Consider the following 21,998-nt stretch of genomic DNA (forward strand, 5'->3'; position numbering starts at 1 on the left):
TGAGAAAAGTCCATTATCTTGGACCATACCCCCTATGATTAGATATCACAAATATGTTTCTGTCTGAGAGCGACGGGTGAATTGGTGTGGAGAAAAGACTAGTGTAGAGAATCGCAAAGGGAGATGAAACCGAATCAGAGTGCGTGTGGTTGGTGTGTTTTTCAGCTTTACATCAGGCAGCTTGACTGAGTATTTGACAGTGAGGGATGGTGGGATAATGGAGGTGTTTCTTTTAGCATGGGTTTACACAATTTCCGGGACATTAATCAGAACATTGGATCGGTCATTAAAAAATACGTTTATCTTGGGAAAAATTATGATGTAATGGCTGATATTTTTCCTCGTTGGAAAAACTCATAAAGATTATCATTTAAAGAAAACCTTATGGATACTTGATTTCCTCTTTCACATCTTATTTGATGTTTTTAGCCATTAGTCGACACCACAAGTGTTATCTTTAGAGAATATACACTCAAGATGTTTTTGTTAATGAGTATTCACATTTTTTCCTTGATTTTGATGAGCACACCAGAAAAGCAATTAGAAATAACTTGAACTGCACCAAAGATTTGATTAAGTTGAGCAGGAACGTTGTTACCAAGGCAACTGTCCTGTTCATGATGTGAATATGAGAAATCACTTAATATCGTTACCTCAAAGCCACTATGAAAAGAATAATGCAATTCATTTTCTTCTGATAGAACATTTCAGTTTACATGTGTTGGGGGTGGGGGGGTGTATTCATGTATACAATATCACAGGGAACCTTTCTGATGCTGCCACTAGGGGGTGCCAACGCTAGGCATTTTAAGATTCAACACATGGCAATTTTAACTTAGGACTCAAAACCTTTCAGACATTTTATTGTGAAGTATTATGGTGGAGTGTGCAACGAACTGCCTGCATCACAACATGATGTTGTCGTTGTCAGGCAATACAGTATGTGTTGACTTTTTTCAAAGAAAGTTTCTAAGGTCTGCAAAAAGATTTATTAAGTCATTATATTTCATATAGCTGAACATACAGTGTTACGTACAGAAGACAGATTTGTTCCTATTTTGGAGCCAGGATAGCATACAGGCATGTTTTTGTTCAGGGGTTCCTGGGTCCCACTCGCAGTGCGGGGGCAGCTAGCCGATTGGCCAATGCAGAGCATGGTGCACACGCTGGAGTGTATGGTTTAACCATGACTGAAATAAATTGAATCCAAGGGCTGAAGGAAGAGGGGAAAGTCTCTTAATAGCACAACAGCAGGGTTACATGGCGTAAAATTCTACAATTTAAAAAAGGATCACATGTTACAACTGCCATTAAACCCAGGAAAATGCAGTCTTTATTGTATAGCCCTGGGTTTAGGTTAACCTGGGTTAATTGTGTTTGGGTACCTTAGCTTCTGGGCCTAAATTGTGTGAGTGACACACAGTGTGAAAAGCACTATTATAATTGGCTAGGCACACTTTTAATATTGCAGTGTCGCACAGTGCAGGTTGTGCTATCTCCTGCATGAGATCCTGCAATATAATAAAATGCCAGATAGAAAGCTGTAATAAACATTTTTTCTCTGAGCCTACTCCTTAGTAATGATTGTCGGCAAATATTTGTAATCTAGGATATTGAAGAACTGATGTCATAACCAGAGCCAGGTTTATATTGCAGCTGATCAAGACTGAGATGGTTTCATGCTTAGATTTCTTTGGCCAAGTCTTCTAATATCCTCTTCATCTGTAGCAGAAAACAGAGAAAGAAATAGGGAAAATAAGTCTTTGAATCCATAAGTAGCCATTATGCCTCCTATAATGTTAACAAATGCATACAGCGACACCGTTTTGTTTACAATTTGCATCCCAACTAGTGACAGAATCAAGCTGTTTGTGTCATTACTTACATTTGTGAGCCAGAATACACACATTACATCATTACCTCTGGCCAGGTGATCAGCCCGAGCAGCCTTCCCCTGTCTGCGACAAACAAGGTCTGAGCTCCAACCAGACTCAGGATACTGTGGGCCTGTGGGATGCAAATGAACATTTATTTAAAGTAACTGATTCCATAAAAGTGGTCATTGTTTTGTGAAATATGCCTATTTACTTTCTTTCAGAGAGTTTAATCAGAAGATTGATGGCAAGGAATCATACTATGCTCAACTAATTTATGACAAGAGACCAAGCAGCAACCTGCGAGTCTGAAAAAGTAAATCCAATTCAGAAGTACTTTTAACATTACTTCTAATGGCCAGCAGGTGGCGACACTTCTGTTTGCAAGAAGAAGTCTGATTGTATAGAAGTCTATGCGAAAATCCTACAATTCCTACTGAATTTATCAACTCAGTAAACACTTTCCTAATTATATTATCTTCTCAATATTTAGTTTAGAGTATTCTTCAATACAGCACTAAGTTCGTTTTGTAAATAATGGTTCCATTGAGAGCAAAATAGATGTTAACGTAGGGTATTATTTAGGGTTGGCTACCTTTTCTTTGACAGGTTGCTTCTGCAGAGTTCTACAGCAAAAGGTACTAAAATACGTTAAGTAGTCTTCTAATAATTTTTTTCGGGAAATAGTTATGTATCAAGCCTGTTTTATGCATGTCAAAATTAGCAACGCAGTTCATATCACAGTACAAATGTAAATCACAGATGCACCTTGTTAGCCAAGCTAGGTAGGGTGAGTGTTATCTAGTAAATTAGCTGTCTTTTCGCTCTTCATCAACTCCACCCTCTGGTCAAAATATTATGGTCACTTTGGGTTCGAAAAAAACAAAACAAGATGGTGACGGACAAGTAGCCAAACATAGGGCTTACACGGTAGTCCAGTCAATGTGAGAATGCAAATAAGACTATTTTCCAAAGTCCTGAACTTTTCCTTAATTGTATAACATTCCTCAAAGTATTCCTACCTCTTGAACAGTGTTGTGAGGTGATAACAGAACAGAGGTCGGGTGTATGCAGCAGACCTCATCCAGATGTTTCTCCAGAGCCTGCACAGAACAACACAAACAATTTCACATTTGTATGCATTTTCTGTCAACACATTCTCACTCCCAACTGGTCACATATTGACCATCGGTCAATATGTGACGAGTTGGGAGTGAGAATGTGTTGTTTCTGTCAGATGCATGCTTGTCATTCAGCAGCATTCACTACTGTTTGTGAAATGATGAGTCACAGTTGTGTCGCTGAAAACCTTATTACTCTCTCTGTTGTTGGACATTGCTCCAATATGTGCTTTAAAACCACTCTGATATGCTCTAAAATGGATGTACTTTCATGAAATGAGCTTTTACGTCAGCCAGCAGTCCTGTCTGCACATTCTGCTCTCATCCTTGTTTGACATTCAGTCGATGCCAACTGGATTGTAGAAATCATGGCCTGCATTTTAAACAGCATCACACAGTTCACTCCTCTGCCTTGGTTCTGAACCCTGCAGCCACCTGTCTGACTCCTTGCAGCCTTTTACCTCGCTCTCGCAGTGACGCAGGAACATCAGCAGCTCTGCACGAAGAACAAATCCCAGAATAATCTGCGACTCTTCAACAGAAGAAAGGAGAGGGAATCAATTTAATTGCCACAGTCTGCTACAGTTTAAAATGTGTGCCGCTCTCTAGCAGGCTGCCAATCCTTTGTTACAAACATGAAAATGTGTTCGTGTGATTGCGGCTCAGCTAGCCAACTGACACCTTTTTCACACTTGTCGGCTCCTTATTGAACACTTTCACACGGCTGAATTGCGACAGCTTTTGAAACGCTTACAATTGTTCAGCAATCCTCTCAAAAACTCTATTCGGTATCATAGATGCCTGACGTTTCCTTTAGGATCCTGAGGACTTTGTGCCAATTTCCCACACCCTCAAATATATGTTATACTCTTTCTTGGAAAATGTAAACAAAATATGACTTCTTGGCAAGAAAATTGGGGTAAAATACTATACAATTCTGTCTGCTCACCATGTGAGTCCACCACTGGGATTTGTGAGTCGGTGCTGGTGTTGACAGCCAGCTTGACCTCCACCGGCCCAGCAGCTTTCTGAAGCTTCACTAATATCGCTCCTAAAACCTGTCCCACTGGTGTGGAGGGAAGCCTGCATAAAAAATAATCATGTCACTCTTGGAATAAAAAAAAGCGGCTGTGTTTAAATGTAAAGATGGTGGTGACAAAAGAGCATCTGACAAGTTTGCGCCCAGGTACAAATTATTATGACACTCGTGTCAACACATTCAGAATTATAACTTTAGACTCTGGAAAAACATATTTATTTTTTTATTATTTAAGTTGTGCCTGAGAGTCTAGTTTGCCGCCTCCGCCTGAATGCTGGCGACAAAAAGCTGTGGGTGATGACGACTTGATTTATATCCAAGCATATTATTAGGGGCTGAAACTCAATCTGCGTGAGAGACAGATGAAGAAGGAAAAGCGTCAGTGGGGCTGCTGATTGCTAAAGCTGCGGTGTGCTGACATGTATCATGTTCAAAGCACATGTTGAACTAATTTGCATTCTTTTGACATCACCCAGACGACTACTGTTTGAAAAGAATCTCTAAGTTTGAATACATTTCCCACATAACATAAGCCATGTAGCCTACCGAACTTTCACAATGGAAATGAGTTGACTCCTTATTTATACTTTCATTTAGGGCTTTAAAGGTCACATGTCATGGCCATTTCCACTGATCATAATTCCTTTGTTGAGGTCTACTAGAATATATTTATACTGTGCAATTTTCCAAACTCACATTGGTTTCGCATACAGCATCTCTTTAAAGTACGTGTATTCACTCTCTCCACTAAACGGCTCATTGCAGCTCTTGCCCCCCCCCCCCTCCCTGTGAGCCCAGTGTGTTCTGATTGGTCGGGACCAGTCGGGACGTTGTGAATCGCGCTAAGCTCCGTGGAGGTGTGATTTCCTTGTTTAGCGATACACAGCCAAACACAGCCAAACTCACCCTGAGCACACACAAAGTCACAGCCGAAGTAAAAACAATAAGTGTGGCTTGATATTGAGTAAGAAAAAGGTTGATAAACGCTGTGAGAATGGGTCTGCAGAGAGGATTTCGGCACGATCCCAACTGTGTTATCAGCCTGCAGCCAGGGAGGAGAGATCAGCAGAGCTGCATGCACTGAGTGTGTGAGGAAGTCCGTGGATTGGTCAATTTGGACCAATCAGCGGGGGCTTAACGTAACGGCTCCGCGGACGTAACGTAACGGCTCCACGGATTGGTCCATTTCGTTCCGGGGAAGACATGACATCATGATGTCCCCGGAAGAATCAAATGGACAGTGACGTATCTCCAACGAGGCGTTTTGGGGAGGTATTTTCTGTGTTAGAGTTTTACTCGCTACAGGGTGTACTTTGAGGGTTTTGACTCTGCAGACCGTTTACATGCATAAAAACCTTCATAACACACAAGGGGACGGGTAATAACCGGAAAAGCATGACATGTCACCTTTAAAGTAATATTTAATCATTGCAGAAAGAGGAAATCTAACTAGAAAAGAACCCTCAGTAGAGTCCAGATCTCCACTAGTCTCCTGGACAACAGCAAAGAAGGAGTCGACTCAATTGTCCCTCCAGGCTCCCTTACATTCAAGATGGCAGCGTGGATAAGAAAAACTGGGGATTTTTTCATCAGTTGTCATATTGAGATACTTTTGTTTGAAATAAAGACCAGAATAGTTCAATGATATCAGTATTTGAGTTACAACTAAGGTCAACATGCGGCCTGCAAACAACAGGCAAGTGTTGTTTTTAGCCTAGCTGATAGCAGAAAATGTGTTTTCTAACACTGACCAGTTAATGATCACCACTGACCCTACCAGCTGTTTAAGAGCAGTTAGGAGTCACCAGTCATGTATACTCATGGTTGTTGTTGTTTTTAGTTTTGCGCATATTAAAACACTGCCTAGCATTGATGGCCCTTACTAGTCAGGGAATAATCAGAGTCTTTAGAAAGTATCTTCAGCTATCTTCCTTTGCTAAATAGGAGGCATCCAGCTAACTTTTGTTGAAATAATTTTGTCTTAACCAACATTTTCATCCCGAAAGCTTCTAAATATCGTGAACGTATATATATTTGATCATGTAGGTTTTCCAAGACATTATTCACAATTTTCCATATTCTTTGGAAACAAACAATATCTGTGCATTTTAAAACAAACTGCCAGCCTTGGATGCACAGTTTTCCCATCTGATGGTCATACAAAACAATTTTTTTCTTAAACCAGTCTAAGTTTAGTTTTTTTAACTAACCGGGGGCATGCCTTTTTCAGGGAGGGCAGGTATGGGAGCCTCTTGCCGATGGAAAGTGCATCATAGAAAGATGGCCGATGCCCCGAGCGGGCCAGGGCGTTGGCCAGCAGAGTGGCAATGAGGACGGGGACGGCATGGCTGAACTGTCCCGTTAGCTCTACAGCCAGGAGGGCTGGGGACAGGGTGTGTGTCACGGCCCCGGAGAAGGCTGCTGCACCTACAAGAAGAAACCAGGTTAAAGGTACTACTTGAGGCGATATACTCGTTATTGTAGACGGATGAGAAAAAAAAGTATTTGAACTGAACTTGCACTTTCATACAATTGTTATATCTGTGCCACTTTATTATTCAAATACTTCATAGCGAGACATCATTGGACAGAATACAGTTGGTTTTGGGACTCTTTTTGTAACTTAAATCTAATGCAACATTTTGGCAGATCACCATTTCTAACATCCTCATTTGAAACCCTGATTGCTTTCTGGAATCTGTTAACATCTAAACGAACAAATAGTTAAATTATTGGAACAAGTTCAAAGCTTCTGGCATATTTGTTGTAGAAATACGACGTGGCTTATAAATGCTAATGTAACCCAGGTTCAGGGTAGAATGAAAGAGGGAGATACACAGTGCTGATATGCAGAGTTGGGTGTAACGCGTTACTGTAATAATATTACTTTTGTCGGTAACGGATTAATGTAATGCACCCTCCGCAATCTGCGTGATCTGCTTGTAGGGAGGGGTGGCCCTGCGAGTAAAGTAATGAGTAAAGTAACGTGTTTATGTAGTGTAGTAACAAAGTAAAGTAATATATTGCTTCTTTTTTTTTTAAAGGAATACTACGGGGGCCCTGAAGTGCAAGACACCACAGCATTTCAGAAAACGCGACAGCTTTCAGAAAACACCACAGCATTTCACATTGGACGGAAAGGGTATTCCTTTAGGGAGAACACTTCTTGTTTGTGATTGGACACAGCCAGCCAGAGAAGCACTGCTGTGATTGGTTGTTTTTGCTGCCAGTTAAGAAATGACGCTTCGTGATTGGTCAGCACCCGACAGCGCAACATGTCCCAACACATCAGCCGTTAGGTGTTAGCACACACTCAGAGCTCACAGCTCTTCATATCTGTTCAGAAACTGGACAAAAGTTAAACATGTACAAACCACAGACTGCCTATGTCACGGTGAATACAGTCGCTGCTTTATGTATGTCTGTATGACGTTGTTGTGAGCGTGGACGGAGCGGCAACAGCAGGTGTTCACGGAATACCCTTTCTGAAATGCTGTAGTGTTTTGTGAAATGCTGTAGTGTTTTCTGAAATGCTGTGGTGTCTTGCACTTCAGGGCCACCGTAGTAATAAGTAATATATTACTTTTTTTGAGTAACGACCCCATCTCTGCTGATATATAGGTCATGTCATCACTGTATGAACAACAAAGAGCTATTGATTTTTTTTTACCGGCAAGTGCGTAACCGCCAGGATTTATAGAAGCCCACTGCAGGCCTGAAGTCAGTCCAGTGGAAGACACATACATGTAAGCTACTCCTTCTCCAAGAAAACGACCCAAAGCCGCCCCTAGAGAACAGAAACGTAAATATAAAAAACACAAAAGAAGAGTTCCTCAATCTTCATATTTTACTGCAGAGATTTCAAATTCTGGGGAGAGACTTCAGCAAGACATATTCAAATAAACTCCTCCCTTCACTCACCGTAGACAAACACTGGCATAAAGTATCCAGCTGGCAGAGGCAGGGTGCAGGCAAGGACCAACATCCACATCTCGGAAACAACAACAGAGACACACACTGTCAACTCTCTCCTCGCCACACTGCCACACAAGCTCTACTAGCACAGCTGATGAGTCACTGCCACTCTCAATCTGTGTGCAAGGAAATGTTTTCAGTGCTCTCAAATCAATCTCGCACAAATAAACTGAATCATTCCCATTTAAATGTCACATCTGCATCTGGTAATCAGGGTAAAATTGTAAGTAAATAGATCCCAATGAGAAATAAGGGACTGTTTTCAATAGAGGAATGTCCACTTATACCCTTTTTCCACCAAAATGAAGGTGTTAATGCAGTTTGTTACACAAGATTACCCGCTAAATCAGGCAATCAGGCAGTAGACTTCTTTCCCGTTGCCAGAGATGGCAAAAGTACAAACATCCTTTACTCAAGTCGAAGTACAGATACTCGTGTTTAAAAATATTCTGGTAAAAGTAGAAGTACTGACTAAACTTCTTTACTCAAGTAAAAGTAAAAAAGTATGGGCTTCGAAATGTAAAAAAAGACCCATAACTACCAGCTGTTTCAACTGGTAACTGGACCTCACTTTATATTAAACATTGAAGATATTCTATTTCAAATTGTAATTATGTCATTGTTAGCTAATGAATGTTTCAACCTCTATGGTTTCAACACTGAACAACAACCATTTAGAACACAAGCAAAGAAAAACAAAGTGGGGAAATAAACGCCTACATTGTAGATTCTAGGGTGACTCTACCTCTTCCTTGGAAACAACAGAACAATTATTACCGTAATGCTTTAAAAGTGAAGTAAGTTATAATTGTGTTTGTGAAGTAACATTATAGCTGAAAACATCAGCGTAACAATAGTTTCCTGAACCACACATCGCCAGGAATCGCTTTTGATGCCGTTCATTTCGAACATCACCCTCATATACTGTATGGTCATCGGTGAGGGAGATTAATATCTCCGCTGCTCTCAGTATTGTCGCCAACTTCATCACCCGTTTTACGCTTCCTCCCTAACGTCCGCCATTCTCATTGGTCCCACTTGTTTAGAGAAGACCAGGAAATGATGGATACACGGATCGTGTTAAAATCAATAGGCACGCAATGACTCTAAATAATAATGATCACACCACCAAACGCAGATTAAAACTAAAGTAACAAGCCTGTTTTGAAAATCTAAGAAGTAGAAAGTACAGGTATTTGTGTTAAAAATGTAATAAGTAAAAGTAAAAATTCGTCAGAAAAATAAGTAGTGGAGTAAAGTACTGATACCAGAACAATTTACAAAGTATGTGTAGTCCACTACTTCCCACCTCTGTAAGACAGTTGCTTATCATGGAAGCAACCGTATCATAAAAAATATACACTTTTTAAATCTGATACTTATTCAGTCTCTATCAAACTATCAAACCACAGTTGGTGATTCTTGAAAGAATAACAAAGACAGTTTCAATTAGCTTTAATTTGTGTGTTTTTTCGATTACAAGCAAGGTAAAATGATTGTTTTTGTCAATGGAGTCTGTTGGCTATGTGGAGAGCTTGTCAATTGTATGCTTTGTAAATTAATACATTATGATAATTGTCCTAATCCCTGTCGATTTTTTAAAATATCTATTAACACATATGCCTTTAATGCGTGTCATAGCATTTCACAGAATAAGGGGCAACAATGTGAAACTCAACCCTGGTGTCATGTCACTGCTGAATGAAGCTTGAGCTTTTATAAACTGTGACTACTGTGCGGTGATTCGTCTGAGAAATGAATGCCAGTTGTACCCTTGTAAAGACAAAAGCCTGATGCTATTGGGTGTCTTTGTCTAGTTGTTATAGTAAATGGACCCAACTACGGTATAAGAATAAAAGAAAGGCATTTATTTTCTAGTTTTGAGCACAAATTGAGAAAAATAGACATTTGGTTGGTCTGGGTTCTTGATCAATACCGATGATTTGGCCATTACTTGGTCGGCTACTGAGATTTCTAGCTGCCACCTGCAGTGTTGCTATGAGTGAACATCATATCAGAAGGCATTTCCATCCTGAAAGGGTAAACGGTCTTTAGCTCGCTCTACTGTGAAAATGTCAATTAGTGTATGTCAATTAGGGGTCACTGTGTCTCGTCACGACTCCTGTTGATCAGCACATGGTAGACTGGGTAGACTGAGATAAAGACACCTTGAATGGTTTTTCCATTGTAAGTACCTTCATTAGCAGAAAGACAGCCAGAGGTAGGAAGACAGGACTCCCTGACGAGCTCCACTCCAACAAAGCCTCAGGCCCCAGGTGAAGAGATGCATTGTGGGATTGAGAGCTCCACTGTCTGCTGTCCAGTAAGGAGGTCAGGAGCTGCTTCATGGTGTGCTGGGAAACAGATTACTGCACTTCAGATTAATGTGTGAACGCACAACACCCTCGAATGAAACATTAAAGGACTAACCTCGCATTTTCAAAAGACAATATTGTTTATTTGTCCATCTCTCAATGCCACTTTCTATCTGTGGCCCTTATCCCATTCGCTCATGGGAATTTATTTGGATTATAATTCGTTTTGGGCAAATGTCACACTTTGTTGTGAACTATTTTCAGATGCGGATTAATACGCATTTGTTGTTCTAGTACGTATTTACGGCAGCAGGAGAGTGTTTGAACTGTTGACTCAAAATAAAGTGTTGCATTGTAATGAAGAAACTTGACACCTGGGGGTATACTGCGAAGCAGGATTTTCGCTTAGCCGGCTAAATTCAGGGAAAACTCCGGCTTTCCGGTCATCCGAAGCTGGTTCTCTTTTTAGCAGGCTAGATCTCCATGGTAATATATGCTAAGCAGCTAACCTGGTCGGGACCAGGTTAGGTTGCAGGCTAAGAGCTCAACTCAGTGAAAACACCGCCTGCTGACCAATCAGAGCTCAGTGTGCGGAGTTTAAAGCGATCAAGTCATATTACAGGAGAAAGGAAATACAGAAAAACTGCCGTCGCAGGAAAGACGGCTGGCAAAAATCACCGACTGTGTGAACGTGAACATTAATAGAATATCACCTCCCATCTTCAGAGCAATCTGACTATTATAACATTAGCGTTAAGAAAGCTTACTTAAATATCGGCCACAACATAAGTAACCGGATCAGAGTAGCCTACATTAAGTACAGTCCGCGGCATATCACTTCATAATGTATCACATATCTCCTTATCTGAGTCAGCTGAGCCGTATCTGGCCGTGCAACACTCACAGTGTCACATACTGTATGCAGAAGTATTATTTTAAGCAACACATTAAGTTGACGAAACACTCGAGACAAATGTAATTGAAGTCAGATCGTGTTTTAGACGGGGCAGTGATATCATAAACCTGTTAATGTACGCATTCAAACACTTTTTCTTTTTCCAGCTGTGTTCACCTTGCAGGTGCAGCTATGTGGCTTTTATCCTGGATAAAGTGTTTAAGTCATGGATGTTTAAAGTTTAACTTCTTCATTTTTGACTAGTATTAAAGTTCACTTTTCATTCAGGAAGTATGACGCTGCGCTGTCAGTGCGCTTCTCCATGTTTGTGATTGGTCGAATGCTCCAAATACCACCCCTTTCATGTGAACGCGCACCTAACTAGATAGGACACGGCTGGCTTGAGCGATCCACTTGATAACCCGCGTCGTAGGACAGTTTAGCGAGAGCGCGTATGTTTTGGATTAGGCCAACCGGCTAACTCAAACATACCAGGTTAGGTTGAACCAGGTTCGCAGTATAGGCCCCTGGTGCAACAGTGTGGCTCTGTGATGGGTTTTCACAGTTTTTGAACAATTGACCTCTAAGGCGCATAAAGTGTTGGTCCTTTTGTGGGATTTGTTATCAATAAGAACAAACTACAATAACTCCAGCCTTATCTGCTATCAGCTAACTTTCCCTGTAAATGCTGTTTATTAGTCATGTGTTTAATGATGATCAGTGGAGAAACACACCACACATCCTATAGCATAGTATTCATTGATTTTGTGTGTACATGTACACAAATGGTGAACTGAGCATTTATGAATGTTGTTGTTTCCTACCTTAGAAGCCATATATTGACCAACAGAGTGGGGGAATGTCAGAGATGCCAGGAGGAAAGCCACCATGCCTGAGTATAGACCCTTCCTGCAGAGAGATGTTCATATTCAGGGATTATTGTTGTAATGGTGCATTCATTTAGGTCATTATAGAAGCTCTATAAGGGGGAAGTGATAATACATATTCTCTGTCTGATTTGTTTATAAATCATGTTAACAAAAAACAAAAAATGTGCATGTTGTTAGGATCATTTTTCCTGTTTGTTTTTGTAATACTCATTTTGGCCACAAGAGGCAGAAATGCACTGCTTTTTAGCAGGTTGCTAACCCGTTTTCACAGATGAGAAATGTAATAAATAAGGAACCTGATCGACCTTGCGAAACATTGTATTTCAGGGAGGGAAACTATTCAGAAAATACTTGGCCTACCACAATGTTTATTCTTACTCGCTTCCAAAGTTAATTCGTCACGAGTTGAGGATTTTAGTCGAGACGTTTTGATTGGAAAACTGCTCGGTGTGGTGACAGCAGAAAACAACATTGCTAACCAGCTCTGTTTTTCTTCAGATCTATGCTTTGAAAGGTTTCAGTGTTTTAGACTATTTAGATAGTATGGATAAAATCACTAGGTACACCTTTTAAATGTGGCTTGAAAGGCCCTGTCATTTATCATCAAGCCTTATAAAGTTGTTTATACAGTTGCATAACAGATGGTGAATGGATTTGGGTTGTAAAGCAGTCAGATTTTTGCTACAAAACAAACTGTGCTTCTGGGACACTGGCCAATCAAATTGCTTAAATAGCTAGTTACTATAAAAAAGCTCTTACTCTGTGGTCAGCATCTTGTTGAACATTGGGTTTGTTTTAGTGAATTGCAGCATCCACCGATGGCAGGCGAGGTAGCAGCAGCTCACAGCTCCACACAGCAGCCTGGGACAGAAAGCAGACTCAGCGGGACACAAGAGGCTTATTGTAACCCAGGCAGCAAGTCACTATCGGAAGTCATTAGACTTGGACTTGATGAGGGGGAAGCCCGGAAATGATTGGTAACAGAAAATAAGTACTTAATGCTGATTAGACTCGGAAGAAACACAGCAGAACCAGTCAAATCATTTTGATGATGTGTGATGTAAATAAGGATGCCAAATATCAATTTATATGTGTGAGACACAGACAAACATAGGACTTGTTTAAATATTGAGATGCTCTCGAAAGTAAACTCACCCAAGAAAGGCAAATAGTAGAATCTCCAGCGAGTAGAAGGGAACAGCAGCGGGGAAATTCGTTTTAAACAATGCCTGAGGACTCTCTGTGGACAAAGAAACAAATTGAAATCATCCCTCCAATCTCTTCCAAATGTAATCTTCCCTCTCTTTATTGCATTGAGATTTTTATTGAAATTCATGGGCTGTCAGCTTAAGTGTTTTGCTGATTTTGCCAAAGCTAATGTTTCCACTCATTATAATGACAATTAATTAGATCACTGACAACATCACTGACTAGACAACATTACCAAAGCACAACATTAACTCTGAAAAAAAAGTATTGTGTTAGCTTCCCTCAAATGGGACTAATGGGAGAAAGACATTTTGCTTTTTAATTTAACCATGCTTATTGGCAAATATGTATACAGATACAAAATTAACCAGAGTTATTTTGTTAGGATTGTCGCTTGATTGAGTGGTAGAGTCTGCTTAGTGAAATTTCGCTTGCGGTGCAGTGACCACCTTCATAATGTAATGTAATATTAGACTTACAAAACGTGTAGTTTGCCTAAAGTTCCATTTATAAACCTATAAACATAGCTTCCAATGGTAATACAATACTTAGTTATTAACATAATATATAGCCGTAGCTAATTAGCTAGCTGTAATTGTAAGGCGCCACACAGTGAATTAGTAGAGGTAAATTAGCTTGGTTAGCTCAGTAAGCTAGCTCAGTTTATTAGTACATGGTACCAGTCCAGACTACATCCTCAATGTTGTGTAAGTTACATTTGTTGCTTTTTAAATAATTATCTGTGCTAATATGTTGAGTTCATGTTGAGATAACGTATCAAGACTGTAGTTTATCCAGGGTTTTGGTATTGAGTATCAGCTGATAACAAACGTTTAACCTGTTAAACCCCGAGCCTGTTTTTCAGGTTTCAGTCTCGAAAATGACATTCCCAGAACAAATGACTGTAACTTCACTTCTAAAAGGTTTATATGAATAATTTTTGTTATCAAAGCAAGGTTACATCTGTGAGTTGGATGTAGAAGTGTCAGAATCAATATAGATGTTTCTGTGTCAGAGTAAATTCAGATGGAACATAGCAAAACAATGTAAATTCCTGTCTCCGCCTAAAGAAAACCCATTACTTATAGTGAAGACCAACCTTGAATGATGGGTTAGTAGCCTAAAAGCTTTAGGAATCCAAATTATAACATATAATAAGTACCCTGTATCAAGATTGAGGCAAAACAAGTGACATTTGACCTTTTTAGAGAGGTTTATGAAAATAAAGTCCAGGCGGAATAAGCTTTGGGCACATTTGGGCCCATTTGGGCCCATCAGTGCCATTTGACCTTTTTCAGATACCAGACTATAAAAATCATTGTATTACATTGAATAATCACTATAGGTATTCATTCCATTAAAAAAAAAAAAATAAAAAAAAAATGTAAATAAAAAAAAAGATTCTTAAAAAAATATTAAAAATATTTGTGTGAGTGTGTATAAAAAAAATCAGGGTCCCCGTCGGCGGGGACCTTCGGGCCCAAGGTCATGTTATGTTATTGTGGCTTCTTTTCCTCGGGTCAAGTCGTCAGTGAAGCTTCTCCCTGAGGGGGCGAGTGCTGATCACAGCCCCCATAAGTCCATTACCTTCATCTCCACTCCACATGGAGAATAGGCGGAAGGTCAGCGCCCCACAGGCGGCGGAGAAGAAACACGGGTAGTAATGCCTCAGGGCGAAGTGAGAACACATCACCTCCACGCTGAACAACACACCTGCAGGAGCAGAGGAGCGTGGGGACAGTAAGTATTCTCAGATAACAGTGAAAATCATAATTTAGCCTGAATGTGTGGCAACAAAAAATATGTTAAAAGGAAAAATAAATATATTCAATGTGTTAATATATATTCAATGTGTTAATTGATAGCACTGGTGGAAGAAGTATTCCGAAGTTAATATAATAACTAACTGACAAATATTGTTATAAGTAAATTACCTTTATCGTATACTCAGTCAAATGTAGTTAAAATATGAAATGTACCCAATACAGAAAAATCTAAATAAAAAATTATACAAAATAGCTGTTCTTTTATAAACTGTTTGCTGTTTAATTTAAAACACAATATATATATTAGTATTTCACTTCTGTGATTTTTATGCAATAGCCTATCTTTATTTGGCGTAAAATAAACGTAGTAAATAAAAAGTGTTATTGAAGTAATATAAAGAAAATACTCAAGTAAAGTACCTCAAAGTACAATACTTGAGAAAATGCACTTTTACATTTCACCACTGATACATAGTCTAATGTTTTACTTTGGTTATGATGCAATGTTTTACTTTGGTTATGATGCACTTGAATGTTTCTTACAGTGTGAGTACAAATTGAGTTTGAAGCTGAGGTGTTGTACCCCCCACAAGGTTTACCTAAATAAAACGGTGAATTGTGACTATTAAAATGTTAGGGGATCAAAGGAGAAGGAAGTGAGGGGAAATGATTAACATAATAACATGGCAATTATGTGAAGCAAAAACGAAATAAAAGGTGGAATAGCACAAATCAGCCAGGTGTCAAGACAGATATAGCTTGAGCAGGTAAAAATCCTTGTTGTCTTTCACCGGTAATGGGGGCTCCAAAGCAGCTGGCTACACCCACTGCAGCAGCTACAACCAGCATTTCTCCACCAGCTTTTTCCTAAAAGAGAAATGTAGTATAATAAAAAAAAGAATTCTGACCTTTTGAATCCTACACAAAGTAACATTTAGGATATTCATCAATTGACATAATGACATCACTATGTAAAAGTAATGCTTCTATTGGCCAGCACTCCAACACATTATACATGATATGCAAAGGGTGGGGACATCTCTAAGCAACCATGACCAATCACAACAGCTAACTAATCAGTCACTGTCGAAGCGCAAAAAAGAAATGTGATACCTGAACATTTGCATAACAAAGTCCCTTTAACTTCACAGATTTTCAAAGGACAGGTTCTATAGTTTCTATTTCTAGCAAATATATGTATTTCTTTTATGAAGATGTAAAACAATATTTAACTTCACATTCACTCATATAGGCTATTCTTTCAGTAGAAATGCATACACATACATACATATTTGCTTCTTCTTAAAGCTATTCATTTTCCTTTTAGCCACTTGGGGGTAACCTGAAATCATCACTATTGTAATGGTCAGCAAGTACAAACATGAAGAAACATTGTAATTATAACAAAATGAAATAGGTGGGATTAACTGGGTTTATGAATGCTAAAAACAATGCGCTAAAAGACACTAAAAACTCTTTAGATATCATTTTAAGTATTGTTTATAGAAATGTTTTGCTAGCTATATCTACAGTATATGTGGATAAAGGCTTCATTTTTGAATAACTTTGCTTTTACCTTGTTATTGGCTTGTATGAGATTGCAGAGGTTGCTCAGGTAGGCTCCAATTATAGTGGAGAGATGCACAAATGGACCCTGATGTTAAGAGGCAAATATTAAGAACTTTGTTTATATCACAATTCATTCCATTTTAAAGACTGGTTGCTTGCTTTGTAAGACCAACATGTACACTGTCTCGTCTCTCACCACTTTGCCCAGGAAAACAGTGCTGCCGGCTGCCAGTGTGCAGATAAGGCCCAGGAACTTGGTAGACATGTTAGTGAGAGACAAGTAGTGAGGCATTTTGAAGCCAGCCAGCATGGTCCTCACCTCAGGTATCCCCGATCCTGAGGGGAAATAAGGTAACAGGCCAATATTTTTAAAATAGTTTTATTGGTTAAAAGAGGTACTAAAGCAATCCGTAAGTGGGTTGCAAGGACAATCATCAAAAAGATGAACATAAAGCTTAATCTATTTGTTATTGGTAAAGTTAGGTTTTCATAGCTACTACACAATGTTTTTAGTTTCTAGAATCTAAACTTTCTAGAAGTTCAGTCCCATAAATCAAGCACATTTGCCCTTTAACAATACATCTGACAGCTTTTCTCCTTTGCAATAATAGAGCAATGTCTGCATGTCCAAATACTTAATGGTAAGAGGCCATAAACATGAAGCCAACGAGGTAAATGTCTTAAAATGGGGTGCTTGAGGCAAAAGCGTTGAGGCAGGGTTAATTGCCCCCTAAATGTAGATCGATTTGAATTTATAATTTATCATCATATCGCACCATGCCCTTTCTGGCACTGCCTTCAACACACAGGATACACAACATTTAAACCACCAGGGATAGAGATCTCTGCGTCCTGGAAATAATCGTTTTTAATGGTTGTTTGTGAGAATATTGACTATTCATACAATGTATTATATGAATAGTATATAAAGGTAAAGTAAGATAAAGTATATCATATATATATATATAATAGTATATTATTAATACATCCCCTTTTACCACTCAAAGATATATAACCCTTTTCCTCTGTGCCATTTACTTTCGATAGAAAAAGAAAGATGTCTCTAAAAGGAACATTCTAGATATAGGCTACAGTGCGTTTCTGTCCTTGATCTCGTCTTTTTCAAGTATCCTTGTGCAGCACTTAAGATGAAAACCCACTTCATGAAACTCTTTCTTCTTTGAGCTTTAGAATGTCAAGTGAGATTACTAATTATAATATCTTATTTTATTTGTTCAGCATCTACCCTATGCATGACACAAAAGAGTTCCCTGTATATTTTCTTATCACAATTGGTTTCGAATGGTTTCGAATCAAAAAGGTTACGGAAAATCCCCATTTAGGAGCAAAAGTGCATTTGCACACTGAAGTCATATATAATAAACAACATCAAAATGTGAAAACAAATCGAATCAAATCAAACTCACCAGTGTGTAAAGTCCTTTATTCTAATATTTAACGCTGCTATAAATGTGTAGCTGTTTTTTGGGTAGTGGAAACCACTACTATTCAAAGGTAATACTTATGGCGCATTTCCACTACAGCGCGGTTTAAGCGTGCCGTGCCCGGCCCGTTTTTGGTTGCGTTTCCACTAGGCGTAGTTCCGGCTAGCGGGTACTTTTTCACAGTTTTCTGGCTCTCCAAAATCGAGGTTCTTTCCGGGCCAACAACCGGGCTGAGTATGCTAAACTAGTGAGAGAATCGCTGGCAACTACAACAAAATGAACATATTTTACCGTGATGTAATTGTAATACACGTTTCAAAATGATGCTGAAGTAACATACTGTTACCGGTTAGTAAAAACCATGAATTAATGCTTTGACAAGTCTGCATGTTTTCTGAATGGAGATCGGCTAAGCTAACGTTGTATATGCTCCGACTGTCCACACACTCACAACAACGGCCTATACAGACATAAATATACCAGCGACTGTATTCGCCATGACACAGACAGTCTGTGGTTTGTACTTGTTTTACTTTTGTCTAGTCTCTGAACAGATATGAGGAGCTGTGAGCTCTGAGGGCTAACAGCTAACGGCTGATGTTGGTTTTGTGTTTCGCATTGAAGATGACGTCACGGCTCCGCCTACACTGCGTTACTTTAGTTACTACCCCAGCTACTAAACTGTAATAGAAACGCAGCATAAAGTGAGCCTGGCCTACCAAGGCCTAACTATACCGTACTAAAGCCGTGCGAGGCCCTGCAGTGGAAATGCGCCATTAGTGAGTACAAAATACTCACTAAGTATTACCTTTGAAGTTGATTTGGCACAAGTCTCTCCATTGTAGTCCTTTGTTTATTTCCGTAACAAAGTGACATCACTACGTGCTTCTATTGGCTAGTGCTCCAACACATTTTACGTGATAGGCGAAGGGAAGGACATCTCTAAGCGGTTGACCAATCACAACAGAGCCGTCAAGCTAACCAATCAGAGCAGACTGGACTGTGGTTTCAGACAGTGGGTGAAAAGAGGTGCTGCAGCACAGGCAGTATGAGAAAAACAAAGAGCTTTTTGAACATTAAAGCATGTAAACATTTCACAGTAGAGACACAAAATACAATTATGAAACCTGAAAATCTGCATAATAGGGCCCCTTTAATTCATTTGAAATGGTGTTGGCGTCCACCAGACCAATCTGCTTTTTGTTCGGTTTTTGGTGTCCACCAAGGGAAATATCTTGCCCTTTAGATGCTAACTTGTCACTAACTTCATAACTGTTGGCTGTTACAGACCTGTGGAGAAGGGACAGATGTTGTGGGAAAACGACGATGCGACAGCACAGAGGCATGCTGGGTAAAGAGTCCAGCAGAAGAACTGCAGCAGACTGTTGCCCTCCAGCTTCATGTAAAGCCCCCGGTGAGCTACAAATAGAGTGAAAGACAAACATTTATAAAGTGTGTTGCTCATTCATTTATATTATACCCAGTAATTGAGTGCATGTGTGTGTACCTGTCAGCAGTTTTGTCACGCTGAGGTCCATCAGAAAGCTGAGGATGGCAAGTGAAACACCTAGAGCAGCGTAGCCATACCACATCTATCACCACACACTGCTCCCAGACAACACCTCAGCTTCAACAGCCACTCTAAGCACACCCACATAGTGGTTAGTCTTCCTAAAGTTTTATTTGTGAGGCATACAAACATAACAATTAAGTGAAAAACCATTTATGAGAGATGTGTTCTATGTAGAACTTGATTTTGTAAACCCAAGCAAGAGCATTGTACCAAGTTAATTGTATCTAGTGAAAAGGGGCTTCAAGAATGTATGTATATCCATTTTCAATATGGACGCAAATAGAAATATAAACAAGCAGCCCCTAATTGAAAATATCTGCAAAAATAAAATGTTTTAACACGTATGAAATGGAAATACAGCATATGTGTAGTCATGCATTTGTATTGAATTTGAAAGAAAAAGGCTCTACGTATTGAGAAAAAATGGTCACGGTCTGTCCTAAGCTCTTAATTTCATTAGCATTTCCATATCCTCAAAGTCTTGTAGCACATTGATTGCTATGTTCCTGAACTCAGCAGTAATGTATGAATCGTGTATTTAAGGTCAAACAATATCACAAGAAGATGACATGGAAAAAGCTCCTCTATAGTGCATTGATTGGATCAGCATTGATCCCGTTTAAATGATTTTCCACTTTGGTCTGACCTTTGACAGTAGCGCGGGACCGTCGGCATGGTTTCCATGGATCAGCAAGGAGCGGACTCTTATTATGGGATGTTTCTGATTGACTTTCTCGCTCCCTGTTGTTGTTCTCTCCGATGATTTCACTCCCAGGAGCTTCATCCAGGCTCTTCATTTTGTTGTGAAGTGTTGTTCTAATTGTTTGAAGAATAAGGGCTAAACAAACAATGACTCAATGATAATAGGGAAAAAAATGAATGCAAAAATAACTACTTAACACGTATTTTTATAGAAAAGAGGCAAACTCACCTTCTGTTTGGAATGAAAGTGTTTTTTCTGTCCGCATGTGTTCCCGTAGTATAGGTGTACCTCCACTGACCTCTGTTCAGATATTAGCATATAAGGGATGGAGCAGTCACGGTTGACAGGGTAGCTAACATTAACTCTTGGAGGAACAAGTGCCCTTCATCTGTCTTTGTTGTGGGAAAGCATTTTGAGAAACATTTTCATGCTACTCAGCGTTTTCTTAGGATTTGCGGTGATGTTATCAACCATACTGCAGAAAAATAAACAAACTAATCTCAAAAAAGCTGTTCCAATTTATCTCATGAGACACCAGAACAGGTTTTAAATTACTGGTGATTATAATGATCTTATATCTGTTTTGTTACAGTAAGAAATATTTGTGGACAGATGTAACCCAAAGGACAGAAACAAATTGATAACAGACACCCAGTTATTTGTAGATATTACACAGTAAATATGGATATATTAAGGGAAAAACATCAAATGGCAGCTTCCCAATGTCCCCCTTCAGCTGCAAAGGGTAAATTATGATTTATAGTTCCTACACAGATCATATATTTACCATATTTACCGTATGCCCCTCGAAAGGCCAACAAGCCGCCTTTTTATTTCAGTTTGAAATAGAGAAATTTGAAATATCATAAATAACATAAAACTAATAACCTCCTTTCAGAAGCTATTTGTTTTTTTAAAGGTTGGTGTGGTTGTTTGTCTTTGTAGAAAATACCGTGTGACTTTTCATGTTTCTTTCGCTTCCCCAGCATGTAAACATAGACCCTCCTCTGGGGTCCGACCACGGTTTAAAAACCACTGTACTAACCAGATAATCATACAGTAGGTAACTTAAACCTGCAATAATTAAGTCCATGGCCACTAGGGAGCAGCAAAATCAAATGTGACTCTAACATACCTGTTGAGTTGATATGGCTAACATCCATCATTAAACGAGCATCATTATGATGAATTTAAGTCTTGTTTTGTATCACGTGTTGAATGTAAGTCCAACACTATAATCTTTTAGCTTCTGTTTTTCATCTATATACAAACACCAATTACTTTCTTCAGCTGCCAAATGCTCCACTATACTAACCAGCTAGTGAACCAAAACAGAATAGTTATAGATAGCTGAAAAGATAATAGAATCTCCCTTAAGCCAAGGGGAGCTGAAGAATTAGGCATAACATATTGAGCACACCTAATTTAAAGTTGCATTTAGAGAGTTTTCCTTTTTTTGAATGAACCAACCAACTAGTATCAACTACTTTCAGTAGAATAGCATGATACGTTGAGAAGACACTCATAAAAAACATATTAAAAAGTATATATTTGCATTTTTCTATAAAAGGTGCTGAATTATTCGATTAATGTCAAATTTGTTGTCCTCCATTGTTACCTTGAC

General features: G+C 39.2%; 1 protein-coding gene across 1 annotated transcript; it reads right to left on the reverse strand.

Annotated features, from left to right (window-relative positions):
- Positions 1-974: 974 nt before the first annotated feature.
- clcnk (chloride channel K) lies at positions 975-20,665 on the reverse strand. The gene is given in 21 exon segments (XM_034086276.1): positions 975-1,722; positions 1,921-2,007; positions 2,897-2,977; positions 3,457-3,527; positions 3,945-4,078; positions 6,245-6,461; positions 7,705-7,821; positions 7,956-8,025; positions 10,205-10,363; positions 12,044-12,128; positions 12,869-12,970; positions 13,265-13,349; positions 14,906-15,031; positions 15,876-15,951; positions 16,661-16,738; positions 16,850-16,989; positions 19,389-19,517; positions 19,606-19,687; positions 19,690-19,739; positions 20,318-20,509; positions 20,603-20,665. Coding segments are annotated over 21 exon segments (2,157 nt in total). The 5' UTR covers positions 20,640-20,665; the 3' UTR covers positions 975-1,683.
- Between the last annotated feature and the right edge of the window lie 1,333 nt (positions 20,666-21,998).

The sequence above is a fragment of the Pseudochaenichthys georgianus genome, chromosome 7 (assembly GCF_902827115.2).
Source record: "Pseudochaenichthys georgianus chromosome 7, fPseGeo1.2, whole genome shotgun sequence".
NCBI lineage: Eukaryota > Metazoa > Chordata > Actinopteri > Perciformes > Channichthyidae > Pseudochaenichthys > Pseudochaenichthys georgianus.